The sequence below is a fragment of the Saccopteryx leptura genome, chromosome 3 (assembly GCF_036850995.1).
Source record: "Saccopteryx leptura isolate mSacLep1 chromosome 3, mSacLep1_pri_phased_curated, whole genome shotgun sequence".
Lineage (NCBI taxonomy): Eukaryota > Metazoa > Chordata > Mammalia > Chiroptera > Emballonuridae > Saccopteryx > Saccopteryx leptura.
In genome coordinates, this window is record NC_089505.1 from 106,922,330 (window position 1) to 106,950,065 (window position 27,736).

The 27,736-nt window shown below is 54.4% G+C and overlaps 1 protein-coding gene across 8 annotated transcripts in view; it reads right to left on the reverse strand.

The window, feature by feature from the left end:
• Positions 1–24,471, reverse strand: part of COL16A1 (collagen type XVI alpha 1 chain) — a 51,946-nt gene extending 27,475 nt beyond the window's left edge. For 2 of the 8 annotated variants that reach the window (XM_066375705.1, XM_066375698.1), the window contains exons 1-44: positions 24,067–24,470; positions 23,459–23,505; positions 22,358–22,464; positions 20,368–20,442; positions 20,156–20,273; positions 19,224–19,347; positions 18,646–18,912; positions 17,808–17,888; positions 17,513–17,638; positions 16,693–16,746; positions 16,368–16,394; positions 15,771–15,806; positions 14,743–14,769; positions 13,584–13,646; positions 13,270–13,311; positions 13,101–13,145; positions 12,965–13,000; positions 12,558–12,620; positions 12,175–12,219; positions 11,997–12,092; positions 11,785–11,823; positions 11,130–11,174; positions 10,939–10,974; positions 10,351–10,461; positions 9,116–9,151; positions 8,849–8,884; positions 8,664–8,774; positions 8,277–8,321; positions 7,242–7,277; positions 7,046–7,090; positions 6,644–6,775; positions 5,871–5,906; positions 5,555–5,662; positions 5,117–5,236; positions 4,976–5,029; positions 4,730–4,771; positions 4,350–4,385; positions 4,210–4,263; positions 3,969–4,037; positions 2,083–2,136; positions 1,965–1,991; positions 1,145–1,204; positions 911–958; positions 728–781 (exon numbers count right to left, since the gene is read on the reverse strand). In XM_066375705.1, coding sequence (XP_066231802.1) covers positions 728–781; positions 911–958; positions 1,145–1,204; positions 1,965–1,991; positions 2,083–2,136; positions 3,969–4,037; positions 4,210–4,263; positions 4,350–4,385; positions 4,730–4,771; positions 4,976–5,029; positions 5,117–5,236; positions 5,555–5,662; positions 5,871–5,906; positions 6,644–6,775; positions 7,046–7,090; positions 7,242–7,277; positions 8,277–8,321; positions 8,664–8,774; positions 8,849–8,884; positions 9,116–9,151; positions 10,351–10,461; positions 10,939–10,974; positions 11,130–11,174; positions 11,785–11,823; positions 11,997–12,092; positions 12,175–12,219; positions 12,558–12,620; positions 12,965–13,000; positions 13,101–13,145; positions 13,270–13,311; positions 13,584–13,646; positions 14,743–14,769; positions 15,771–15,806; positions 16,368–16,394; positions 16,693–16,746; positions 17,513–17,638; positions 17,808–17,888; positions 18,646–18,912; positions 19,224–19,347; positions 20,156–20,273; positions 20,368–20,442; positions 22,358–22,430 — 2,832 coding nt within the window. In that variant the 5' untranslated portion in view covers positions 22,431–22,464; positions 23,459–23,505; positions 24,067–24,470. Of the gene's footprint in view, positions 1–727; positions 782–910; positions 959–1,144; positions 1,205–1,964; positions 1,992–2,082; positions 2,137–3,968; positions 4,038–4,209; positions 4,264–4,349; positions 4,386–4,729; positions 4,772–4,975; positions 5,030–5,116; positions 5,237–5,554; positions 5,663–5,870; positions 5,907–6,643; positions 6,776–7,045; positions 7,091–7,241; positions 7,278–8,276; positions 8,322–8,663; positions 8,775–8,848; positions 8,885–9,115; positions 9,152–10,350; positions 10,462–10,938; positions 10,975–11,129; positions 11,175–11,784; positions 11,824–11,996; positions 12,093–12,174; positions 12,220–12,557; positions 12,621–12,964; positions 13,001–13,100; positions 13,146–13,269; positions 13,312–13,583; positions 13,647–14,742; positions 14,770–15,770; positions 15,807–16,367; positions 16,395–16,692; positions 16,747–17,512; positions 17,639–17,807; positions 17,889–18,645; positions 18,913–19,223; positions 19,348–20,155; positions 20,274–20,367; positions 20,443–22,357; positions 22,465–23,395; positions 23,506–24,045 lie in introns of all 8 variants that reach the window. The other 6 variants (XM_066375701.1, XM_066375700.1, XM_066375704.1 and 3 more) reach the window with 6 other exon arrangements.
• Positions 24,472–27,736: the final 3,265 nt, after the last annotated feature.

Here is a 27,736-nt window from a genome sequence, read left to right on the forward strand (position 1 = left end):
CTGGAACAAACACAGTGCAGCAGGGATCTAACTCTGGCCTCCTCGCCGGGGCTGGCACACCCCCCTCCGGGCCCGTGCACCTGCTGCGTCCTCCATCAGGAATATTCTCCCTCACGGGCTCACCCCTTATTTCCTTTAAGTCTTGGTTCAAGTGTCACCTCCTTTTCGATATTTTCCCCAAATCTCTCCCCTGCCCTCCTCCCATTTTCTATCCCCACTCCCGGCTTTGTCTTTCTCGTTAGCATGTATCACATTCAATGTCCTATATTTTATTTCTTTATCTTGCTCACTGTTTGTTCCTCTTACTGGAAAGCAAGCTCTCCTAGGACAGGGCTTTCTAATTTGTCCACTGTTTTATCACCAGCACCTCAAAAACAGTCCCTGGGAAATAACAAGAGTGCAGAATACAGGTGGAGCTCTGCACTAGTGTAAAAAAGTTTTATCTGACCCAGATTCTGGGCTGCTGACAGCTGGCCAAGGCCTGGGTCTGGCATGGGTGTCAGTAGTGTGCCTGGGCTGGCTCACACAGGACGTCCCTCAGAAAGAGGCTGGGGGTGCACAGAGCCTGCCCGAGGGTCAGTGGGCCCTCCACACCACTATGGGGAGCAGCAGCACAAAGGAGCAAGAAATGACAGGTGTCTGTGCTGGGCAGGGGAGCGGCACAGTTGGGGTCCAGCATGGAGCATGCGCCTTGCCTCCCAAACTCATTCTCTTCTCCCCCGTTTACCTGCAGGCCTGGCAATCCAGGGGGGCCTGGTGGTCCAGGAACACCTGGGGGACCCTGAGGGAGAGAAGAAATAATCAGACCCAGAAGAAAGCTCTGCCCCATCGCCAGGGGCAGCGGTGTGAGGGTGGGCAAGCCGAGGGGCGCTGGCGGACAAGAGAAACAGAGGAGACAAGCGACACACACCTGCGGGCCCGGCTGCCAGGAGCTGCCCATCCAAAGTCCCGGAGCACCCTGGGTGGGAGTGGGGGTCGCAAAAGAAGGGGAGAGGTTACAGGCAACGTCCACACCAAGCGCAGGGCTGCATGGGGAGGCAGCTGGCCAGGGCGCAAAGCCCTGTGGGGCCCTTGCATGTTGAGTTGTGGCAAAAAGCCAGCCACTCACCCCTGACTGGGGGGGAAGGCTCTCAGCACCACTTACCGGCATGCCAGAGAAGACAGGGTCTCCTCGGGAGGGACAGGAGCACTCCCCTGGCTCACCCTGGAAAGACAGGAGCCTCTGTCAGAGGAGGGCAGAGAGGGAAGACCTTCCGGACATGATATCTGGGAGGCAGCACAGGCTCTCAGGATAGAGAGGTCAGTGTTTAAATCTAGGGTCTGCCTCCTATGATTGTGCACTTGGGCAGTCTGACCACTCTGAACTTCAGTCTCTTAATCTGTAAGGTGGGGATAATAATACCAAACTCATACTGTCATGAGAATGGAATGACTCAGTGTATGTAGTGTTCCTGCCCCCATGGCAAGCACTCAGTGAACGGGCTGCTGCTGTTTCTGAATTTTTAGTTTCACTATTGTCTGCTAACAGCATGGGTATTCTCACCTCCAGTGCAGTCGCAGCTCTGGATGCAGCTCTACTCCCCTTGGCCCAGCCTGGTTTCCGTGCCCATCTCTCCCTGTCCCTCATATCTCTGCCCTTTCACCACTGGTCCTTCTGGACTCAGTTCCTGCCCCTGTCCTCTACCTCAGCACCCATTAAAAATGCAGCGGCCCCTGGTGGTCGGGAGGGGGGGGGAAGGATAGCATCTTACAGCTCTCTGGATCTCCTGGGATCCCTGTTAAGCTCTGAGTCAGCAACCAGATAATGTGCAGAGCATTTGGGGCCCCCGCTCCCTGGAACCAGGGAGCTGGTGGAAGGCAAGGAGACTCGGATGATTCTTATTTTCCAGTCCAGGACCACTAGCATGTACCCTTGGGTGGTGGGACTATAGGGGCTGCTAAGTTCCCGAGAACAATGGACTCACCTTCTCCCCCTGGGATCCTTTTTCACCCTGCAGGGAAGAGACAGAGGAAGATGAGCAGACAAGGGTGCAGAGGCAGGGCCAGCTGTGGCTTCCTGCTGCCTTGGGACACTGTACTCACTGGTATCCCTTTGGCTCCTGGAAGTCCAGCCTGTCCTTGCTGCCCATCAGGTCCCTGAAAAGAGAGAGCCCAGGGTCAGAGGTTAACATCGGCCAGCAGCCGGCCAGCGGCCTGCCTGCAGGGAGGGCTATGGGACAAACGGACACACCAGGTTCCCCTGGAGCCCATGTCCGAGAGGACAGACTGAGGCGCAGGAGACAAAGAGGAGGAGACGGAAACAGCCTGGCGTTTCCTGTCACCTGGTGAGTGTCAAACACCAGGCCAAGCACCTGCCAGAGAAGACTGGATGGAACCCTCCCCCCGACCCGGTAAGAGAGCACTGTTCTGTTTTACAGGTGAGGAAACTGAGGCTGAAAGGAAGTTTATAACATCCAACAGCGCGACTGCACCCAGGTCTGTGTGGCCCAGAATCCCTTGCGTGTTGGACACGCATTCTCTTGATGGCAAGGTTTATCTCAGTTGATTTATTGCAGCTCCTATTTTAGCAACAAGGAACTGGAGATCCTGAGAGGCTGCCACCTGCCTAAGGTCACAGCTAGTGAGTGTGAAGCCAGAACTGGGGACCCTCCGGGATGAGATTCAGCTTCAGGGGAGAAGGTCTGGAGAGGACCGCCCAGCCCCACAGGCATCTGACAGCTGCCTTCCTGTGGGACATGCACTTCACACAGGGGACTGGAAGCTCGCCAAGGACCAGGATCACCTTTACCTCTGCTCTACCCTGGGAGTCCCTGGGACAGGCAGGGAGGGACCCTGACTGTCAGCTCTGCCAGCAGCCCAGACTGGCTGCACGGCCCTGGGCCAGTCCCCGGCCCCTCTGGGCTTCAGAGCTCCCTCGAAGGAATCCGCAGTAATTCCCAAACAGGTACTGCAATTTCTCTAGGGACCCATAAATATAGAAAAGATACGGTTCACTGGGCCATTTTCAACATTACCAAAAGCCCAAGAAAAATTCTACCATTTGTCCACAGGCTGGCTGAAAGGCAGCATTTCTTTGATTTAGGCTAGAATTATATCATCTCGCAAAATTCTCGTGGGTTCACATGAAGTAGAAACTGACTGTTATACAGGTCTTTAGTAGACGAAAATGAGGAGATGCATTTATTATTACTTAATCAATGCAATTTGTTTAATAGACACATCTTTTAGGACTGGGACTCATCGGTGGGACAATAACAAAGGGAGGTCTTTGAGGATCGGAAGTGTTGCTGGTCCAAATGGATCCAGCTGTCCAGTATGGTGGCCAATAGCCACATGTGGCTATTTCAATTTCAATTAATTAAAGTTAAATGAAATTGAAAACTGAGTTCTTCAGTCACACTAGCTACATTTCAAATGCTCAACAGACACACGTGGCTAGTGGCTCTCGTGTCCAGCAGTGTGGACAGAATGTTTTCATCCTCACAGGTAGTTCTATGGGGTAGCACTCGTTTACATGATCCCTAATGACTCCAAGGTTTGAGGTGGGGGTGGGGGAGTTAACATACGGGCTTTGAGTCAGACAGAACTGGTTTGAGTCCTGGCTCTGCCTCCGCACTCTCTGGCTTTCAGTTTCCTTATCTGTGAAATGGGACAATAATATCCATTCCCTAAGAGAGCTGTTGTGAGGATTCAGTGAATCGCTGTTTGTTTAGAGCTTAGCACAGGGCCTCAGCACAATCACTGCTCAAAGAATGGTGGTGATCAGTATTGGCATTATTCAGGTGCTGCCCTAAACAGTGTGGGTCCTTCTCTGAGGCTGGGCGGAGCTGAGGCCTCTCTGCTTTCATCCCCCCCCCCCCCCCACCTCCCGTGCTCCTGGGAAGGGGAGGGTCAGCCAGTGCTGTCTTCCCGGCAGTAACGCCCTCGGTCCCAACACCTCCAGCAGGGAGCAGAGAGAGCACCCTTACCGGAGGCCCAGAGACACTGGCACCAGGGGGTCCCATGGGTCCAATGGCTCCTTTCACCCCTGGAGATCCCTGTGGAAGAGAGGGTACAAAGGCTGCAGGGACAATCCAGCAGGTGACCCACATCAGACCAGGCCTTGCACAGCTCTCCGATAGGCATTGCTCAGTTCCTGTGTCCTCTGTGCCGGCCACCAGGGCACGCCCAAGCACTGTGGACCTAGTGCTTAAGGAGGGAGAGGCTCACCTTGGTACCTCTCTCTCCAGCAGGGCCAGGTGGTCCTCGAGGTCCCGGAAGCCCCTGCAGATGGAAGCACAGTTATTTATCCTTTATCCTAGAGAGGCCCCTTCCCCTGCCAGCTTCCTGCAGACCCAAGGCACACGTACCTGAATGCCAGGCACACCCTGGGCTCCAGGTTCCCCCTGCAAGTCAGAAGAGGCAGACTGAGTTACACCGGCCCGAACCAACCTGCCCCACTAGCCCTGCCCCACTGGCAGACCTGGTCTGGGTGGGCTGTCTGCCAGAGCTCAGAAGAGCACTCCAAGGAGAGACCTTGAGGGTCACAGAGGCAGGGGTCAAAGCCAAGATCCCGGACAGGAGCAAGGCTAAGGCTGCTGCATAACTCTCTCCCGTGAGCACTGAGGGGAGGGCGGAGCTCTGTGGTTTTCAGGGTAGATGGGAGAAGACAGCTGCCTAGTGGAAGTGTTGATGGAGAGTGGGGGCGGGGGGGTTTGGAAGGCAGGCTAAGGTAAGGCTAGAGACTTACCTGGGGCCCCTGGACTCCGATTCCTGGAGGCCCAGGCTCTCCCTAAAGAGGCAGAAAGACATCCTTGGCCTGAGATGATTCCCACTCACCCTTGACCTCTTTCCAGCCCCTCCTCCCTAATCTCCTCTACCTTTTCTCCCTTCTCTATAGCTGACCCCCATTCCCCACTTCAGGCCCCCTGCCCCCACGCTTCTCCCCCCCCACCCACACATACCTGCAGCTCAGGCCCCCCGTACTCACACCTACCTGCACACCCTTCAGTCCTGGGGGCCCCTGAACTCCTGGGAGACCAGGCTGGCCCTAAAAGACACAGGCCATCCATGGGTCTCACAGAGGGAGGGGAAACGCAGACAGGAAAAGACCAGAGGGCAGGCAGCCTGAACTCACCGGTTTCCCAGGCCGGCCTACACCTTCCGGGCCAGGCTCTCCCTTGGGGCCTGGCTTCCCAGGTAGTCCCGTGTCAGTCAACGGTCCCTGCAGGCTGGGACAGGCAGTGCAACCATCACCCTGGTCAGAAATGGGCACGACCGGGAGTGGATGAGCCAGGCTGGCAGCCAGGCCAGCGGCGGCATGAAAAAGAGGGGTCCTGGTGCCCCTCCGAGACTTCTGCCCCTCCGCTGTCCCCACCTCAACCCGGGAAATCAAAAGAGGCATCTGGCGCTCCTAGCGCTTCTCCCTGCCTCCTCCGAGGAGAGCAGAGGCGCCTCCTCCAGGGCTTCCGGCCCCCTGGGAGGCTCACGGCCCCACCGCACAGTCTTCCCCCTCATAGCTCTTGGCCTGATTTCTTTTTGTTCATGCAACAAACTGCCCCCTGGCCTGACTGACCTTTTCTCCTTTTGGCCCCATGGGGCCCCGAACCCCAGGCTCTCCCGACAGTCCCGGCTGTCCTGAGGTCCCTGGCGTCCCAGGGTCTCCAGGGTTCCCTGCATCACCCTGTAAGGAGTAGGTAGGGATCAAAGAGGGCAGAGGTGACCCAGCTGGGGGCAGCCTGCCCTCTTGGGGCCTGCAGATGCTCAGAGCCCTTCGCTGGGTCTGGGGCTGGGCAGGGAGAGAGAGTGGGCACAGGACAATCAGGAAAAGAGGGTGGAGAGGGCATCTGAGAGGAGGTGGTTCCCGCCCATGCCCACCGAGGCGTTCTCACCTTCTGCCCCTTCCATCCACGCTCTCCAGCCTTGCCCTGGGGAGAAAGCATTTCAGCACCAATTCACGCATACCGGACACCCCTAAGTGGCTGTCATTGTGCTAGACCCAGGAAATGCAACAATATATATACAAAACAGACCCAAATCTCTGCTCTCAGATACCGTATAAATTAAGAGAAAAGACTCCTGCCTGGGTGACTCTGGGAAAGTTACTTAACCTCTCTGTGCTTCAGTTTCCTCATCTCTCAAGTGGGAGGGATAAAATAGGGTAGGCCTCTATAGTGCGGTGTTCTTATGAGATTAGATGAGCTAATGTAAGTGGAGCAGTGAGCGGCACATTGTGTATACTGTCAGCGTTTACTGTATTGGTAAAGTAGTAACAATAATCATCACCACAGTGGTAACTATCTTTTCCTGAACTGTGTGCTGCTAAGTGGTTCACGCGCACCATTCTTGACCTCACACCACCATGCACAGGAAAAAGGCACAGGGAGGAAAAGAAACTTGCTCAAGTCAAAAAGCCAGTAAAAGGCAGAGCTGGATTTTGAACCCAGGTCTGTCTGGTCCCAGGTTGGCACTCTTTCTGCACATCCTAGCATGCTGTGGCCCAGGATAAAGGGCAGAGGCCTGTGAGGACAGCGTTCTCTGGGGACAAAGCACTGACCCCTCCACCACCTACTCCCCACTGCCTAGGGAGCCAAGAGACCCAGGCGGGGTCCCTTGCTTCTTTCGCGCTCTGTCTGCCTCCCCCATCAGAGGCCCTGGAACTCACCTGTTTTCCCGGCAGGCCAAAGCCTGGAGGCCCAGGCTCCCCCTTTTCTCCAGGAGGGCCAGGCAAGGCTACCGCGCGGCTGTCCCCATCCTGAGGCTTGGACAGAGCTGGGCATGGCTCACAAGGCTCTCCCTGCCAAGCAAGAACATGGGGTTGGAGGCCCCAGGCCAGGATTGGAATCTGGGGAATGTAGCCAGGCCTGACGAGGCACCTCTACTGCGCAAGGGGCTGCCCAGGAAAAGTTGTGAAGGAACAGGTAAGAAACGAAGGTCGGGGCCAAGTCATCAGGGGTCGGCTGTGACCCTGAGACATTGGGAGCCTCGGAGAGTTTGAAGGAAACAAGATGAGTGTGTGTTTAGGAAGTTTACTCAGGCTGCGGTGTGGAAAATGTCCCATACTCACCTTCTCCCCTTTGGTGCCTGTGGATCCCACTGGCCCTGGTGGTCCCTATGTGATAAAAAACCACGTGTGATGCCTGGCATATACCTGGGCCCTGCTGACACGCCATCCCAGCCTGTCATCTCCCCCGCAGTGGGCAGCACCTCCCGTCTTGCGTCTTGTCCTTCCCCAGAGCTGCTGCCGTCCCAAACACACTTACCGAGCTGCCTGCTGGCCCTGCCTCCCCGAAATCACCCTGAGATCAAAGCAGAGAACGTAAGGTCAGATGGGGGTGCAGAGCTCTACTTGAGAAATCACAGGTGTGGTTTGCTTGGTAGAGCTGAGTCTGAAGATACAGTTCAGTGTTTCTCACACTTGAACACTCGTACACCCACAGAACCTCTCAGTTGAGTCACACAGCCTTGGAAGTTCAATGCTGTGATTTGTCTCCACTGCAACCATAAATAGAACTGTTAACAAGGCACTGAAATCAAGGGACCCAGCTGAGAGGTGAAGATTACAGGTTCTGGAGCCAGACTTCCTGGGCTCATATCCCACTTCTGCCTAAAAACACCCATGTGACTGTGGGCGTTTTACATGACCTTTCTGTGCCTCCATTTTCGCATCTGTAAAATGGGAATAATGGACAGTCTGGGTCTGGGGCTGGGCAGGGAGAGAGAGTGGGCATAGGACAATCAGGAAAAGAGGGTGGAGAGGAGATCCCATAAGATTTTGGGAGGAAGAAACACATTAATACATGTACAAGTACTTGGCACAATGCCCTGCACATAATAAGTAGTAAAGAAGTGTTAATATTACTGTATTACATATTAAAAGCCTGTCTTGAATGTACTTAATTGTTTTAGATTATCAATAAATTAAAAAGACAACATTAAGGAATTCTGTTGGAGAACATGAGGGCTCTTAGAAATAAATTCTTTGACTCGATGAATCAATTTCACCAGAAACGTACAGTTTGATCTGTTCAGGTGTCCCCAAACTACGGCCCGCCGGTCGCATGTGGCCCCCTGAGGCCATTTATCCGGCCCCCCACCGCACTTCCGGATGGGGCACCTCTTTCATTGGTGGTCAGTGAGAGGAGCACTGTATGTGGCAGCCCTCCAACGGTCTAAGGGACAGTGAACTGGCCCCCTGTGTAAAAAGTTTGGGGACCCCTGGTTGTCTCTATTCCTCGCCCAGTGCCCTCGCCCCTATGTTCCTGCCTGGTATCCCTGACATCTAACCCACGTCTCACCTTCTCTCCTTTCAGCCCTGTTGGCCCTGGAGCTCCAACTTTCCCCTGAAAAACAATCAAGTTACATTCATAGCATCTCCCCATTCCCACCCTTCCAAGGCTGCATGGGTCCGAGGGTCTACCCAGAAAAAGAGGCCAGCTCGGAATTACAAATCCCATAGCCTTACAAGTTATTTCTGCTATTCAGATGGACACTCAGAGGTTCTAAGGGGGAGTTCCAGGGGCAAGTAACTTGGGGCAGAACAGAATGGGACCAGGATGCAGGCTTGGGGCACCTGCCTCAGGGCCTCCCGCCTGGTCTCTGCTTTGAGATACGGGGGCCTAAGGAACCAGGGTTTCCACCATGCAGCAAGGACAGACTGGACTGGGCTGGGTTAGGTCACTCACGGGAAGGCCAGGCAAACCGAAGTCAGGAGTGACCACGTCTCCTTTGGCCCCTGGGAAAGGCCCAAGATGCTGGGCTGCCACAGCTGGGCTGCAGGACAAGCAGGACTCCCCCTGGAAGGGAGGGAAGGGGTCAAAAAGGCTCCTGACAGTCAGAGGGGTCACCCAGGCAACTGGGGTTCCCTCACCTTCTCTCCTTTGAGGCCTTGGATGCCAGGGTCTCCCTGCAGGGAAAAAAGGTTTATGGATTGAGACGGGGTATGTTGGGACACCCCAAACTTTCCTAGCCATGTAAGAGCACAGCAATGTCACACACCACAAATGCTTTAGACACTCCAGGGTTACAGGGGGTTCAAGGTTAGAAGCACCCCAGAGCCAGGGCTCATCAACCCACGTAACAGAGGGAGGAAACAAAGCCAGGCTAAGCTATCCTATCAGAAAGTTCCTATACATACCCGATCACCTTTTTGTCCAACAGCTCCCAGGCCCTCCTGCAAGGAAGAGTCTGTGAGGGAGTGGGGTGGGAGTCCAGGCCTGGACCCTAACCCAGCCCTGCTCACTTCTTCCCACCACCCCCAGCCAACACCCAGTCCCAGGAGGAAGGCACACCTCCGCTCCCTATAAGGGCTGGCTCCACACCAGCTTGCCCAAAAGACATTTTAGCAGTTCCTCAGGAACCCTGGAAGGTTACCATGGAGACCTGGGGTGGCCTTCTAGCCATCCCTAAACACTGTGGTTCAGCATTTAGCTAGAGCTAAGTGCCTAGACCAGGCATGGCCAACATACGGCCCGCATAATGAGTTTATGTGGCCTGCGATTGAATTTTTAATATTCTCCGCTACTTAAAAATCTCAGCTACTCAGAAGCGGAAGCGTCTTTGATTATTGGAAATTGAGATATTTAAGAAGATAGTGATACGCGGAAAATAATTCCGCATGTGACTAATCTAGGGTTAACTTCCAATAATTGGTCGAATGGATTCGCGATACTTCCTTATTTTTTAAAAAAATTCCATTATAAAGATTTACAACTTTTGTACTCGTCTGTACTCGATATGAACTGTTTGACGTTTAGTGGCGATGTGAAACCCACATTGTTTTAGGCGGAGTTTGCCAGTGCGCACCCAAGGTCAAACAATTCGTTATTTTTGTGGTCAAGTGTGCTGAGTCAAGTGGCATTGTAGCATAGACAATAGCTGCAGTTGATAACTGAAAACGTGTCCAGGCTGTTTGTAAAATGAAATAATTGTTTTATTTGTGATATAACCCCTTCAAGCTCATTCTATTAATTAAATATTGTTTCAATTGATTGCAATACAGTTTGGATATTTATATGGTATGTAATTATATTTTTTATTAAAATATATTTTTATTAAAATAATATTGTATATTAAAATTTTTTTCACTCACATTTATTCATAAACAAATTACATAATAAAACTTTGTTTACTTAAATGAATCGTTTTTGTATTTAACATTTTTTAATTTTAATATTTCGTCCGGCCCATGAAAAAAGTTTTTTTTCTAATCTGGCCTGGGGGCAAAAACTGTTAGCCATGCCTGGCCTAGACCCTCTGTGCACAATCTCTCTATGGTCATGAGGAGTACCCAGTCTCTCTGCCCAACTCCTCTCCATGATCATGCCTCCAAGTTTTTTGTGAGGTCCCTCCATGTCCATCCTAGGCACTCACCCTGACTGGTGCAGGATCACCTGGTTCCCCCTTGGGCCCTGGCTTTCCAGGGAGCCCCACAAAGTTCTGGAACCCTTCAGGCAGCAATGGGCACACTTCACAGGGGTCACCCTAGCAGAACGAAGAGACCATAAGTGGACAAAGTAGGGCTGAGACCCAACAGAAGATGAGGAGCTCTAGACATTGGGTGGACCAGCGCCTTAGCCCCAACATCAAAGTAGACAGCAGGAACACTGGAGGACTTTCTGTTTAACTGGCTCATTCCTTCAACTAATGATTTCTGGACATCTCAAAACGACATCCTCACAACTAGCCATAAGAAAGCATCATGTCCCATTTACAGATGTGGAAACTTGCCACGGTCATAAATCATGTGTGGTTGAGGCAGGACTTGAACCCAGCTGTGTAGCTCTCCAACAGGCTTTGTATTTGGTAATCACACACGCACACTGTAGTAACAAAGGACGAGTGGGAGTCCCCTGAGGAAAGTCAGCAGTCCTGGTCACAGGACCCTTGATGCTTAGTATCACCTCCAGAGAAGGGGTCCCACTCCCACAACAACCTGGGGCAACCCAGCCAGGGACTCACCTTCTCTCCCTTCAGCCCTGGCACCCCTGGCCTCCCCTGTGGGAGAAGCAGTGGGCATTAGTACCAGGGTAGAGGGACTGGTGTGCCACGAGAGGGCCCAAGGACTTAGACCCGCCTCTGGGAGCCTTGGTAGAGTAGACTCGGGCATGGTGGGTAGTGGCCCCCGCCCCCACTGAATTAGGGTCACTTACAGGCTTCCCGCCAGGACCTTCCTTTCCTGGCACTCCGGAGCTGCCCTGTGGTCAATAGAAGGGATAAAGTGGAGGCTCCTGGCTGTGACCTCGGCCCATTCACCCCTTCCCCGTGCAGTCCCCTCTCTGGATGGCAGGATAATCTCTGCCAAATCTCCCATCTCCCCTTGGTCTGTTTGGCCAACAAAGACTCCCTTCCTGTTGCCTGATCTCCGTGTCTAACGCACGTCCTTCTGGTTGCAAAGGGAGAACACGAGGCCCCTGTGGACACCTTCCCCAGTGTAGTAGGTTGGAAAGTGATCTGGGTGACCTCAGAGGAACCACAGCAGACAGATACACAGACATTTCCGGGGCTTTCTGCTCTTTAAGACACAAGGCCCTAAAATGAGCCTGGGCCCTCCAGTTAAGTCTACTCTGGTCATTACTAGACTTAGACCTGCCCTTCCCTATGCCTGGAATCCAGGCCACAGCTCCCATATCAGCAAATGCTGGGATGGGGACACTTCCCACCAAGTGACCTGGCTGAGCAGACAGCCCGGCCTCCTCAGATGAATGCCTGCCCCCCACCACATGCCAATTGCCCAGCCCCATTCTTCTCTCTCCTCCCACAGATAAGGGGGCTCCCCCATGTGTACATGCTCTAGCCTGTGCTTACCTTATCTCCTTTAGGGCCTGGTGGGCCACCTGGGTCACCCTGAGGACAGAAACAGTGTCAGGTAGAAGCTTCCTGGGGCCTCGCATTATAGATCTACTTTAGCCCCTTCCCCCTTCCCACAACCAGGACCCTGGTCCTTGCCTCTCTGGCCCTGGCCATGCAGGAAAAGGGTCTCTAAAGAAGGGATGGCAGGAGGGGCAAGGGGTACTCACCGGGGCCCCAGGAAGTCCTATCCCAGGGGGCCCAGGTCGGCCGGGTAGCCCAGGCTCTCCTGCCAGCCCCTCAGGCCCGACAAAGCCAGGGTCTCCCTATCAGATGTGACGTGAGTGTGAGAGAGCTGCCACCACAGCCCAGCACCCGCTCTCCTCCCTGTAGACACCCACCGCTCACCTTTTGTCCTTTGGGTCCCATGACACAAATCTCTCCTGGCCGGCCCTGTAGGGGGTGTGTAAGAACAGCCAAGGCTGGGCAACCCCCAGGGCTGCAGCCCCCGATGGAACAAGCACAGACCCACTGCCCACCCAACTGTCCCTCTCCAAAGGTAGATTTCACCCAGTGTCCCAAAGTCATAAAATGTCAAACTCAGAGATCAGGGTGCTTAGGCTGGGAGTCAAAAGGCCCCCTCCTTGCCGTGACTCCTAGGGCACAGCCCTCCCCTCCCGGGTCTCTGTTCTGTCTGAGCAAGAGTATCAGAGTGGATTCTGATGGTTAAATGCCAGCGTTCCCAAATCCCATGCCAAGGGATGGGGGTGGGGGGCAAGCACCATACATACGTCTCGGCCTGGCTTTCCTATAGAGCCTTTGATGCCACCGTCTCCCTTCTCTCCTTTCTGTCCCTGGAGAAGGTGGAGACATAGATGGGGTTGAGGGAAGGGCCTGGAAGAACCAGAGCAGCTCCATGGGGGGGGGGGGGGAGACAACCCCCTCCTAGACCCATAGTCTTCACATCCCCTGAGATTAAATGGTTTCAGTCACCACAGGAAGAATTCCCAAACCAGCCAGACCACTCAGTCTGGGCCCGCGGCATTTCTCTCTAGGTTTGTGGGAATTTGGGCATGGTGGAATGACTAGGAGTGTTGGAAGGTACTTCCAACTCTGTGCCCAATGTCACCTCCCTTCTCATGTCTGTAGGGGCTGCAGCCCTCTCTGGCACCCACCCCTCCAAATCCAGGCCCATTACCTTCTGGCCTGTGGAGCCCGGGAGTCCTGAGGGTCCCTGAGATGAGTTGGGGACACAAAAGAAGGGATGATAAAGGAGAGTGAGGCTAGGTAGCCAGACCCCACTGCCCTTGCCCTATCCCCGGTCCCACACTCACCAAGGCTCCTGACTCCCCCTTCTCTCCCTTCGGGCCTTCTGAACACTGAGCAGGGAGATGAGGCGTTGAGAGGGGCCCAGGGCCACCCTGGAGGCTGCCAAGGGCACAGTCACTTCCCCAGGGCCGACCCCACATTGGCCCTAAAGCAGGCCTCGCCTCCAGGTCTTACCTGAAGCGGAGCATCCGGAGAGATTCGGACACAGTCATTGCCCTGGGGGTAGGTAAGGATTAGAAATGGGGCCTCCTAGGGAAGTCTCCCTAGACCTGTTTTGAAGAGGCCAGGCCCAGGAACCCCACAGTCCTAAGTACCCTTAGAAAATGGAGATTTCTATACACTAACCCCTAGAAAGACCCTGGCCCTCATCCCTCATTTGGGCCAGGCTGCAGGCTTCCAGCTGAGATGACAGGATGTTGGCTCACATCCCAGCCCATCCCAGGGCTCAGCTGGGAAGGGCCCTGCAGCAGGCATGGCTGGGCACTTACCCGGGCTCCCTTCTCTCCCTTGGGGCCTGATGGGCCGGGCAGGCCCTGCTCACCTTTCCCTCCCTGTGGACGAGACCAAAATGGGTGCTAGGACCAGAGGAGCATGTGGGAGCCTCCCAGTCTGGTCTTTGCCACCCATCCACCTCACATGGGTGTATAAATGAACACAGCCCCGCCCGCAGCCCCCACCACTTACACAGCACATGGATTCCATATGCATTCAACCACGTGTCCCTCCCAGGCTGGAAAGCTATATCTGGCAAATCCATAGTCTCACGCAAAGGGTATCTCTCCCCCCGCACCCTTACCCAAGCACACTAGCTCACATACAGCACACCAGGGGCACAGGGACACGTGCATGGACACAAACGTGGAGCAGCAGAAACCCACGATGGTGAGTGTCAGGCTGCCTGGGTTCAAATCCTGCTCCCACTGCTTTAGTATGCGACTCAAGTCATGTGATGTCTCTGAGCCCAAGTTTCTTCACCAATAAAATGGGGTTCACATCAGCACTTACCTCAAGGTGTGACTCAAGGTGTGATGCTGCAGATGGAGTGTTTGGCACAGGGCCTGGCACTCAGTCAGCACTCACATGAAGGTGGCCCAAGGATTATAGTACGTGCTCATGGGCACACGCAGGTGTGCAGCCTACCCCATCACTTACAAGCTCTGTGGTCCTGTCAGGCCCACAAGTATATGGGTTCAGTCTTCAACATCACTACAGTGGGCTGCACACGTGCAAACATGTGTCCGGAGATGTGTATAGCCACACACACACACAATCACTCTGACACACCTGGTCACACACATGGGCACAGCTGGGTCTCGGTTTTCCCTGGAATTAATGTAGTACCCACCCCACGGGATGCCTGAGGGATACAGGAAGGTCATAGATGTGCACACATGTGGCCCAGGGCCTGACATGCAGCAAGGCCTCTGAAAAGGACAGTTCTTAACAACCTTATACACACCCAACCCCCACTCCTTCCAACACACACGTGTCTGATCACCACACACACACACACACACACACACACACACACACACACACAGAGGCAGAGGCAGCCCTGATAGAAACATGCCACAGGATCACATGCCATAGGATGGGCTGGGACCACCAGAGAGGGCAGGAATGTCCTGCTTTCCATCTGGGACGCACCTGGAGGCCAGAGGGATCCATTGTGACCTGAGGGGACAAAGGAAAAAGCATTATACATCAGGGAGGGAGAAGAAACCAGGGGCCCAGAGAGAACAATCAATTTAGCCAGGGTCACACAGCATGGCTGAATCTCACTTCCTGATCTGCCTCCCAGGCCAACCAGCAGGCTAGGTTAACTTTGTACCCTAAGACTGTCAAACTTGCAGAAGGGTCCAACCTACCTTCTCTAAACCTACCTGGCTTTGGCTAACTCCATCTCTCAATTGCTAAGATAACATGGCTGCTCAGTTGCCATGGTAACCCTTGTATATCAGGGGACTATCAGCCTTACCAGATTTAGTGAGGGACTGAAATGGAAACAGGCAGGCAGCAGAGGGGTTATTTCCTTATGTCTCCCAAGGTCAGGGGGCTTGGAGCTGAAGGGAGCTGGGGTTGTAGCCTTTGTGGACCCAGGAGACTTGTCAACTCAGAATGTCAGGCCTTGGGAAAGTGGTGATTCATGCTGCCCACGGAAGAGCACAGTTGGGCACCAGCTGGGCTTGCACTGAGTCCCTCTCCCTTGTCCTCTCGGACCCCAGAGGGAGGGTGGGCCGGGGCCAGCTAGGGAGGGATAAGAGGAGGCCTTGAGCCAACATGTGTTTTGGGAGCCAGTGCGGGGCTGCGTCACCCTGAGCCCTTCCCCTTCTCTAAAGATGATGTAGGAAGCCCTCAAGCAAAGCAGGCCCGAGTCCCTGTGGGGACTCCAAGCTGGAATCGGCAACCAAGGTCCTGATCCTCCTGGCCACTCCCCTATCCACATGGATTCCAATGCATTGCCCAGGTCACAGGGCGTGAGGCTTCCTTCCATGCAGCCCAGGCTTGGTGAGGATGGGGGTGGGGGTCGAGCCCGGCTCTGGGGCATGGGCAGGGAGGAGTGTGAGAGTGCACAAAGACCCCCTTGTCCTGCATCAGGAAGCTGCCAAGCAAACCTCTGAGCAAGGCCCCCTCGCAGCCAGTGCCCACACCACCCTGCACATCTGTCTACTCACATTGCTTTCCCGGGCACCTTGGACACAGGGTGGACACTGAAAGGGAAGAGCAGGCCAGGAGGTCAGTCCTGAGAGCCCAAGACCAGCCCTCTCCACCCATTCCTCCCCATACACACATCAAGCACACAGAACATCACTTATGTTCTGGGTGGAATCTAAGAGAGTATGAAGATAAGAATCCTATCCAATCAGCCTTGTCCTTAGTTCCCACCCACCTAGAACCAAGCCATTTCTCAGATGAGGAAACCAAAGCCCAGAGAGGAATAGCAGTGGGCTCTGAGTCACACAGCATGTCAGGGCAGATTGAGGTCCATAATTTGGGTCCCGTGGCCAAGGCCTGAGCTTTCCCCATGATGCCCATGGTCACTTGCTACCAGTTCAGCAGGAATGTAGAGGGATAAAGCCCTCCTTCCCTGTCTCCCAAAGGAGAGGCAGCAGGCAGACAGGGCCCAGTGTCAAGCCCCCAAGGAATGCTGGGAGCGGTGTAGTCATCCCACATCCTTATGCCCAGGCTCCAGTGCCCCAAAGCCTTGTCCAAGCGTTCATGGTGGCACCTCCTCCACAGAGCTCTTTTGCTAGTCTAGATGGGAGGCTTACCTCATTGGGGGCTGTCTCTTGATGGGCCTGGGAAGAGGAAGGGCATGGGCATGGGCAAGAAACGGAGGGGACGAAGCACTGCTTCTACCACCCCTGCCCAAAAACCACTGGAGAGCAGGTCCCCTCGATAGTGCCAGGTACTGTGCCTGTCTCACTCCCAGTCATCTTCCTTCTCAGAGCTGGCACCTACACGCCTTAGCTCTGTCCAGGAGTGGGGGCAGGTGAGAAGAACGTGGGAGTAGAGGCTCTTATGCAAGAGGTTCACAGAGGGCGTGAAGGGCAGACTGAGGGAACCGTGCACTCCTCCCCCACCCACAGTCTCTACCTTTCTTCCTCTTTCTGTCTTCTGGCTGATTCTTCCCGTCAGCTGGGCATCCACCTAGGCAGAGTAAAGGGGAACTTTAGAGGAGGGGGCAGCTCTGGGGCCCATGCTGGAAAGGGTTACTCAGGCAGGGGCTTGGGCCCCAAGGACCCCTTCAGCTTGACATCTGGCACCTCCTAAGGCATCAAGAGCCTGTTCAGCCCCCTGGCACCCCACAGACCCCCCTCCTTTCCCCTTACCCACGTGATGTCGGAGAAAACTAGACCGTGAATCAATGAGATCCAGTGTTCCTGCAGCCAAGGGCTGGGCATGATGCCCAGTGGCCAAGGAGCTTGCCCAGTGAGGGGGTGGGCTAAGAGAGAAGCTGGGCTTCCCTGCTACCACTAAAGGACCTGCAAGTGAGCAGGCAGCTGGCCATGGTGCTGGGTGCAGGACCAGCCTGGCATTGGCCGGCACTGAGCCCAGGAGAGTGAGCAAGTCCCAAGGGAAGCAGTTCTGACCACGGGTATCCCTGTCCTGACGAAACTGCCTTTCGGTACAAGGCTCATCCTGCCCTCACCAGTAGGGTCTGGGGTGGTAACATGATGATGTGGGTAGTGCCAGAGCTAGATGGGCATACTCCTTAATGCCAATAGGCAGGAAGAAATAGGGTCAGCCAATGGGCTCTCTGAATCCTATAGGACTGGTACACAAAGAGGCAGGGCTTCCAGTGTCCTCCTGCCCCAGACACAACTGACCCTGGTGGCAGACTTCCGTCAGATCGGGTGAGCAGTAGTCTAATTTTCCCTGGCTGTGCCCATGTCTGCCTGCCCTGCCCACCCACCTTGCTGTTTTGAGGCTCCTCCAGGCAGAAGCAGCGGGTGTAGACCTTTCCCTCTGTCTGCGGATTGATCTCGATGAGTTCATTGCTCTGGGTGTCCCGGCGGGCTTTGGAGGTTTCTGGAGGGCACTGCCCAGTGGGGAAAGTGCTGGATTCAGTACAGAGTCAGACCCCCCTTCACCCACTCATCCTAAGAACTCTAGGTATTCCATTCCTGGTGCCCCACCTCCAGCACACTGCGCCCCTGGGCAGTGCCCCAAGACCCCTCCCTCGGCTGTGCTGGGGCCAGGCCACTCACCCCTCCCGGTAAGATCTCACAGCAGCCCTCCTCGAGCACAAGCTCTGGGTCACAGTAGATGTGTGCTTGCTGAAGGTCAAACTGCAGGGAACACACAAGTCAGTTTCACTTTTTTTTTTCTTTTTGGAAAGACTGGCAGGAAAAGAGAGAGAGACAGGAACATTGAGCTGTTCCTATATGCACCCTGACTAGGGAATCGAACCAGCAACCTTCTCATTCCAGGATGACACTCCCACCAACCGAGCTATCTGGCCAGGGTATCATTTTTGCAAATAACTCTGTGTCCTAGCCCCTTGTGAGGCAGAGAGATGGCTCCACCCTAGGATTTGACCTTGGAGAGTTTCTAGTCTGGCCTGGGAGACCATCAAGAATATAGCTGTCACCAAAAGACAAACAAAACTGCACGTGCAGGAAAGAGGGAGAGGAGGGAGAAATGTTCACTTTGGCCTGAAGAAACAGGGGAAGAAGAGGCTCCGTTCAAGCTGGGCTTGAAGGACCAGGAGATAGTCAACAGATGGGTATGCAGGAAAAGCCTGACAGGTGGAGCTAACAGCATAGGCAAAGGCGTGGAGGTGCGACAGGACTGGGTGAGGTGGACGACTAGGATGGAATCGACCAGAGCAGAGCCGCACAGAGAGAGGTAGAGGGATGGTACAAACATTTACAGGGACCAAGTCGTGAAGGGCCTTGAATGCCAGGTTAATATGCGTAGGCTGCTTCTGGGGGCCAGTGAGAAACCACGAGAGGATTCAGAACAAAGGACAGAAACAGACTCCAGGGAGCTGACTCGGGCTCCCAGAAAGCGGGAGCAGAGGCCAGAGCCCGACCTAGCACTCACCAAGACGGGCTTGGCCTGCTCAGCATCCAAGCCCAGAAAGACATGACCCACAGGCCGAATGGGTCGCCGGGGCCCCAGAGGCTGGGAGGCGGCCGAGGTGCAGTCCACGTGCACGGAGGCCACGCGTTCTGCCACGCTCAGTAGCAGCTTATGCCAACGCAGGTCAAAGAGCTGGGGCACCAAGAAGATGCAGGATACAAAGTCGCCATCATGGCCCCGGGCCCGAAGCTCCAGGCTCTGCTCTTGGCTGTTGACTTCCAGGGAAATCTGTGTAGCATTAGGAAAGATACAGGACAGAGAATCAGAGCCCCAGGGCCACAGCAGGGCAAAGTTAGGGGCCCTCAAGCTTATTTCACAGGAGGGGAAACTGAGGCCCAGAAAGGAAAGAACACTGCCTGAGGTCACAGAGCAGTACATTCTTACAGAACGAGATAGATGGTGGTGGGGTGGGGGTGACCTTGAGGCTGGCTGCTGGGAAGGAGCTGGGAGGCCTCAGGAATCCCCAGCTGGGACAGAAATTGGGCTGGACTGATACTGCTCTCAGCCCCAAGAGCCATGGGGGTAGGAGCGGGACTCACTTGTGGGTACCCATCTCCATCAGTCACTTGAAACAAATACCACGTGTTCTGGTGTGTGTGTTTCTTCAGCAAGAGCGTCAGCACCAGGGCAAATTCATCGGGCAGGCCCCGAGGGAATACTCGTCTGAGGATAGAGCAGGGAGGGTGCCCTGAGGCTCAGGGGACAGCCACCTGCTGTCCACTGTGGGCCCTACACAAGATTTGCACAGGCCCACACCTCTAAACCAACACACCCCTTTACACACCCATTCATTCTACAGACATTTCTTGATGTCTGTAGAATGTGCCTACTGTGTGCCAGGTGTGGGTCTGGCTACTGGGGGTGACAGTAGTGGGAACACAGAGAAGGTGCTGCTCTCATGGAGCCTTCACGTCTGACAGGGGCAGGGGCGGGGGGAGCGGACCTAAACAAAAACTCCCTAGAAGGACTGTTTCACCGTCTCATTATAAAAGCTTCCAAAGAATTCAGGATGCCCTGGGGAAAATAATTCGGGGGGGGGGCAGTTAGGAGGAGAGACACTGAAAAAAGATGGAAAGGGTTCAGTAAGACTAGAGAAGCTAGAAAGACGAACATTTTGGAAGATGAGGTTGGAGAGGTAAGCAGGGGCCAGAACATCCAGGGACTTCTGGGAGTTTGGACTTCACACATACACACAGAATCTTGCCAGGTTCCCACCCCCATCCTGGGGTCCTCATGATACCCATAGGATACAGACCTGTCCCGTCACTGTTAGCCAGAGATAGGGGAGGGACAGAGCGTGGGCCTGCCAGGCACCCCTTTCTGCCCACCCGGCAGGCCCCCAGAGTAGAGACCAGGGGGTGGGATAAAATGACCCATAGGTACTGTTGGGCTTAGCACCTTAACATCCAGAGTTGCTGGGGAGTGTGGCTGAGGTCAGGATTGACTCCCAGCAGTCCCTCTGGGCCCTTACCGTGTGGGCTGGGTGAGCGGGGCCATCCCCAGTCGCAGGATGAGAGGCCCGTTGGGGTTGCGGATCTTCTTGATGGCAGATGTCTTCATGAGGCTGAGTCGGCGGATGAGGTTGAAGCCTTCGGAGGAGACACCAGGTGGCAGGTAAGAAGGGGTATGGGCCACTCCCGGATAAGGGTTGAAGGGGGACAGTGGAATGAGATGGGCACTCACCAGTCACATTGGTTGATAAGTCACTTCGGTGTTCCAACTTGAGTCCTTCTTGCTGCGAAGGTGGGCACTGCTCACCTGGAGGAGAAATTGGCAGTGGGACACTTGGTGGGCTCAGGCTGAGGCGGCTGCACAATCAGGCTCTTGGGGATCCGAGAAGGAGTTTATAGTCCCCACTCTGGACCTTTAGCCAGTCTGTGCTTTGGACCAGCTATCACCTCTTGCCTTCTGACCCTGGCTACCCTGGGAGCCAGGAGGATCCCCAGCATAGATAGAAAGACTGAGAGGTCCCGAGACTAAGGCCTGGCCCAAGGCTATGAAATGAGTTCACAGCAGAGCAGGACCAGAACTCCTAGAACCCAAATACCCCCAAGATCCCTAGTCAGTGGCCAAGACAGCAAGAGAGAGAATGAAAGAAACTCTAGGAAACCCTAGAGCTCATTGGGGAGCTGTGTGTACACGTGCTCCTGCCATGACATACACCCAAGGTGGGGCCGAGCACTTCAGGGATAAGGAAGTGTCAGGTTCATGCACACTTGTGTTATACACAAGTGCATGCCTGTCTCTGCACATGTGTGAGTTGTGGATGCTCATGCCTTATGCAGGGATACCATATGCAGCTGGCACAACTGTTCTCAGCAATAGGTTGGTTGGATTCCACCACCCACATCCAGAGCAGGAGAGCGAGCCAGACACAGGTTTGAGTCAACAGACAACCACCTTGTGAAACAGTGAGAAGGGACTGAGGGCCTGAGGGGACCACGAGCTCAAGGGAACCACCAGGGCCTTAATAGACAGGTCTATTAAGGGGGTCAAGTCTCCTGGAGAAGGCGATAGCTTAATTCAAGTCTCCAAAACCATGAAGGGACAGGTGGGTTCCATACCTGCCTCCCTCCTAGGCCTGATTGAACAGAAGTTTTAGGAGAGGTGTTACAATAAGAGAGATACAGGCTAGAATCACAGAGGTCTTCCCATCAAGACAGATGTGGCAGCTGGAACAAGACAGTGAATACAGCTCCTAGAAGCTGGGCATTGGACTCCCTGGCTGACTGGCTGGAGGAAGGCATCCTGGGTCCCTAGGCTTGGTGACTTCACTGGAGTCTCCCTCCCCCAGGTCTGACCAAAACGATTATCACTGCCTTCAACATCAGAAGCAGCAATGGGTGACTCACCCCATGGCAATGGGCCCAGATTCCTTACAGATGTTGAAATTCTCTACCCCATCCCCCAGGAGACCCGGTGAGGGAGAGGAGAGCAAGGCACATGTGCACACATGCAGAAACACATATGTACACACACGAGTTGCAGGCAGTCACCTCAGCACCTTGATTTCTCTGCCTCCTTCGGCTGGACTTGGGTTCTAGGAGCTCTATTTTTGCTCAGCTAAGAGGCTAAGCTACTGAGCCCAGAGGGCACCCAGCAGGGCAGGGCATGTTGCCCAGTCAACTTCCTCTGGCCTTGGGCCTTGGAAAGCTGCACCCTCTGTCTCGTCCAGCGTCTGGGCCTCAAGGCGAGCCCTTTATCTAAGATCTAGGGCCAGCCATGCAGGAGGATCACGTTGTCTGGAGGATGGAGTCTCCACCTTGAAAACGATTGGAGGGACCTGGGCCTCTTTCAGGATGCAAGAGGGAGAGCTTACCGTCTGCTCCTCCCTGCCCCCCCTGGCCCTACCAGCAATCTGTGCACAGAGACAGGGTGTTGCCTCACACACAGAGACACAGGAACATGTACAGATGCATAGAGCGACTCTGCGATACAAATACAGGCAGGCCCAGAGACACACAAATAGGCAGACAGAAATGCACACACACTCCAGCTCACCTCACACAGGCTCACATGTACAAACACCTCAGGCCACCGTGAGCCCAGCCCCCAGACTCTCCTATATAAGCCCACGTGGCCCAGGCACATGGTCACATAGGTGCATAGGACCTGGCACCTCAGGGAGCCAGTCACAGGCCTATGGCACCCTGATCCTTGTGTGTCATCTCACCTGTATTTGCCCCATGGCTGCAGGTGGCCCAGAGACCAAGCAGCCACAGGCCAGGAGCCCAAGATGCCCACATCCTGGTTCAGAGAAGCTGGCCACAGCCACAGCACCTGAAAGTCACAGAAACCAGGAGGGTGGGTCCCCGAGCTCCCTCAGCACAGCTCCACATGTGGGCAAGTAACAGCTAGACCACAGGGCCCAAGCACTGGTACTGAGGTGACAAGAGGTCTGGCCAGGCCTTAGTTCCTCTCAGAGGCCCAGCCATGAGCTCTGGGCTACGATCTGGGCCAGGGTAATATTCAAAATATTTAACCACCAGTATGGCATGGACACAAACCAGCCAGGTCAGGATGCTGGCTGGAGCCCTGAGTCCAAATGGCATCTGACTGTGCCAGTGGGGAGTTTCTGGACTGGGGAGAGATCTAGGGCATCCTAGAAGACCAGGTCGATTAGGACAGTGAGAGGCTTGTCGTAAAGCTATTAACCACTACACTTGGAAGTATTTCAATATTTTATCAGCCTGTGCTCTGTATTCATATAAACCAGCCTGGTTCCTGACTAGCTGCACTCAGCTCAGCCAGGAGGCCCTGCTAGGCACCCCAGGTCAGGGGCTGATGACTGGGCTGAGTTTCCTGGCAGGTATCACAGGCTTGTACTGCGCCAAGGAAGCTTCCCCATGGGCACAGTGGGCGGGAGAGCAGGTCACCAGGGCTCAGGACCTTGTTGCCAACCTCCAGTACTGATGGATGCTCGTCTTTTAGTTTTATTAAACCCTGGATGGATGGACCCAGATAAATCAATGCAGGCTCAGCAAGCAGCCAGCAGAGCCATACATCATCCAGCCTCCCCTGAGACAGGCTTGTGCACGCACACACAGAGTCATGCATGTGGCAGCATGACACGTGCAGCTATACAATACACAGGCTCCTATACACACAGGCACATACATGCCAGTGTATGCATACAAGCCTACCTGCACACAGGCATGCTCACAGAGATCTATGTTCACTGATATACCCAGACACAACAGCTTGCAATTACACACGTGCACACAGCCAGCTTATGAATGGCCTTCCTGTTGGGAAGTTCTTGTGCAAGTCTGACCTCATTCCTTCCAGCTGTAATGGAATTCTATTTCTCTTTCCTCAGTCCTGGAGAGGGAATGAGAACAGAATGGATCCCCTCAGCTCAATATATTTGAAAATAGGACTCCAATTCCCTTCCTCTTGGGGCAGAACTGTACCCCCACCACCTTCATCATCCCCCATTCTAGTGGTATGCACATCCCATCTCTCAAACCCTGTCCTGGCCTCCCCTTCTGCCAGTCAATAGAAGGGCTGCCAATTGTTCGAGACATATGAATGCACGTGGAGGCGTGAACACTGATGTGCTTGTGTCCTCTTCCTGCTCCAGGTCTTTGGTCTCCATGCCCCTGGTCCTAGCCAGAGCAGGGGGCTACAAGGATAGAAGGAGAGAAGCTTCCAAGGAGAAGATCCCACCCCAATGCAAAGGTACAGACTTGGGGACAGGGAGAGTCAGAACTGAGATGGAGTTTAGAGCTCCTTCCCCTAGAGAGAATGCAATTGAGATCCAGAGGGGGAAAGCCATTTGCCGAGGTCACACAGCAAGTCAGGGGCAGAAGGGGCCCTTCAGTCCAGAGTCAAGAGGCAGTTCACTCCACCCCCACTTACCGCGGCTGGAGATCCCCCTACCTCACTGAGTAATCCAGGCAGCCCAGTGCAGCCAGCCAGGGGAAGCAGGGCCTGGGCTCCGCAGGCCCAGTGGGGAATCCTCGATCACCTCTGCTGTCCCCAGTTCCCCAGCTTCCTGGGTCCTGTGCTCTTGGGGCTGAATGCTGCCCGGAGCATTAGCCTGCCTGCCTGGCGGGACTGCCGGCCACTCCGGGTGGGGGAAGAGGGGGAGGTTCCAGGGGCCTGGGGACCAGCCAGGGCCGCTAATGGAACACAGCTGGACCCGCCCGCCAGGCGGGAGGAGGGCGGGAGGGCCAGGAAGGGTCTCGGCAGCAGCAGAGGCAGAGGTGGCGGACAGACGCACAGCCCTGCTCCTGGCCTGGCTGTCCTCCCAGGCCCGCCCTCCCAGTTCCCGCCAGGTGAGCCAGTCAGTCAGCCAGCAAGGCGGGACCCTGCGTGCCCAGAGCTGCCCTGCAAGGGGGCGCTGGGGGCAGGCCGGTGGGCGGGGAAGCCGGCCCTTTAAGAGCCGGGCCTGGAGCTGGAAGGGCCTCCCCTGTGCCACCCCCTTTCCTTTCCCTGGCGCGGCCTCCTGATGACTGGGGTATCAGGGCGGAGACCCTCCTCCCCACTTCCATGGCATCTGTGACGTGGCTGCTGCCCAAGCCTCCTTGGTCAGCTTTTTCCAGTTTCTCGGCCTAACATTTCCAGTTAGTCTGTTTCTAGGTCTGTCTGAATTGGGGGGAGGTTGCCACCACCGAAAAAGGGGGGGTTAAACTAACCCCTTCTGCTCTGGCCTCTTTTGCTTGCTCTTCCTTATGGCTGGAGATTAGAAGGACTCCCATCCTTGTCCTCTGCTCAAACTTACTGTGTAACTCTGACTCCATTTTCTCATCTGGAACATGGAACAATGACCTATATACCTCATAGGATTGTTGTGTGCAGAAAATGAGTTAAAGTCTGTAAAAATGCTTACTACAGGGTCTGGCACAAAAGAGGAGCTCAATAACTATTGACTGTTATGGTCATTATTACTGTGAACCAGGCGGGAGGTAGGAGTAGGCGAGGGGTGAGGTGGGATTCGAGCTTATGCTCAGCGATGCAGAGGTGTTGCTTTATATTCAGGAGCTGAAGAAAGAGGAATTGAGGTTGGAGGAAAGATTAGACTTCTGACTAGAAAGGAGCAGGTAACGTGTCCAGTTCTGTCCAGAGGCAGGGGAATGATCACAGTGACTCTTCCAGAGCTCTCTCCCTGGAGGCAGCAAATTTCTGGGCATCCAGGCTAAGGAGCTACAGAGAAGTAGGTTTAAGAGGTTGGTGAATGGTAGGAATGGGCGTGGGCGTGAGAGGGAGCAACTGAAGTGCTCTGATTTGAGGGGGCTTTCTGTAGAAGCAACATGGTGGAGTCCTGGGCCTGTGGCCCCATCTAACCCAGGATTTCCCTCCTCCACAGCCGGAGGCGCCGAGTCAGCGGAAACCCCAACCACGGCCACAGAGGCGCCCCCACTGTGGTCCCTGCACAGAGCCAGCCCAGATGTGGCTATGACAGTGGTGGGGCCTGGGAATCGCTGAGTTCAGCAGGCGGGAAGTGGAGGAAGTACAGCTTTCTGGGTGCTATAGCCCAAGGATTGGGTAGGCACAGGCCCAGCCTGGCCACAGCGGGCTGCCCCAGTGGTGGGCACTTGGGAAATAATAGGCAACACAGCTAGGTCTGGCATCATATTAAGACCTTCACATAGGATTAACTCCTTTAATCCTCACCACCCCAGCAGGCAGAATTCTATTCTTATCCCCATTTGACAGATGGGGAAGCCTGGAGCATAAGAGGAACCCAATTTGTGCAGAATCACATGGTTAGGGGTAGCTAGGCAGGGACCCATGCCTACTTAGACTGGATTCACAGCACAAGTGCTTAACCACCGTGCTATCCTGGGCAATTCCTTCCTTTCCCCCATTCATACCCCCGACTCTCCCAGGCAGGAGAGGAGGGCTGGATCCAGGACACGAGAAAGGGGACTCCAGATGCCCTATAGCACCCCGGATGCTCACCAAAACAGCCAAGCCTGGGGTTCATGCTAGACCCAGATACACTATTGTAGACACAGTCTAGAAATGTGCCTATGCTCCTTCTTCCCTCTGACACACATGTACGTACATTCAGAAGGATGTAGTCAGATATGCTTTCTCATGACATATGTGTGTAGACTCCATGTGCATATGCAGGCACTTATATTCACACAGACTTATGCACACACATGAGACACAAACTCAAACCCAGGTGCATAATTCTCAGAATGCATGCACAGAGCGTGGCAGGTACTGGGTATACACACATGCATACATGTACAAGCATACACATAAAAATGCACATGTGTCCATCAGCATAATTACTCATATGCAGGCAGAGAAACCTGCAGGCCTACAGCAGACACAGGTGGCTCCCACAGAAACCCCCACTCAGACATGCACTCATGTACACACACGTATGCCTGCAGTGAGGCTGACACATTACATGCATTCAGCCCCAGAAAGCCCTGCATGCCAGCAAGCAGGGTATCCCGTGGGGCTGGGCTCAGTGCCCTCACCCAGATGGCATCGCCACGAAGTAATCAACATTGCTAATCGCCACCAGCTGCCTGGAGCCCGCCTGCCACTGCCGGGTGAGGCTACCAAGGCCTCCCGGGCCTGGGGTAGAATGCCCAGATGTCAACAGTGCCCAAGGTCCAACCCACCATACTGTCCCAGCTGGCCATTGGGGAATCCCCGTCTGGCTGCAGCAGCACCTGGGGCTGGGGCAAAGTGAAGAGCCAAGACAGGGCCTGGCTCCAGAACAGGCCCAGGAGCCTCCATGCAGCCAAGCAGAGATGGTCTGCAGCCCCACGTGCACACGTTCACACCTGAGCCCACACGCATGTGCACACACAGGCACACAGGCATATCACACGTTCAAAAAGACCTCTTTGGGGTTTTTTTAGTTTTATATTAATATTTAATAATAACTTTTTATTAATTTTAATGGAGTGACAGTAATCAATCAGGGTACATAGTTTCAGAGAAAACCTCTCCAGGTTATTTTGACATTTGATTATGTTGCATACCCATCACCCAAAGTCATATAGTCTTCCGTCACCTTCCATCTCATTTCCTTTGTGCCCCTCCTCTCCCCCTACCCCTCCCTCTCCTCCCCCCCCCCCGTAACCACCACACTCTTGTCCATGTCCCTGAGTCTCATTTTTATGTCCCACCTATGTATGGAATCATATAGTTTTTTCTGATTTGCTTATTTCACTCAGTATAATGTTTTCAAGGTCCATCCATGTTGTTGTAAATGATCTGATGTCGCCTGACCAGGCGGTGGCGCAGTGGATAGAGCGTCGGACTGGGATGCAGAGGGCCCAGGTTCGAGACCCCGAGGTCACCGGCTTGAGCGTGGGCTCATCTGGTTTGAGCAGAAGCCTACCAGCTTGAACCTAAGGTCGCTGGGTCCAACAAGGGGTTACTTGGTCTGCTGAAGGCCCACGGTCAAGGCACATATGAGAAAGCAATCAATGAACAACTAAGCTGTTGCAACACGCAATGAAAAACTAATGATTGATGCTTCTCGTCTCTCTCTCTGTTCCTGTCTGTCTGTCCCTGTCTATCCCTCTCTCTGACTCACTTTCTGTCTCTGTAAAAAATAAATAAATAAATAAAT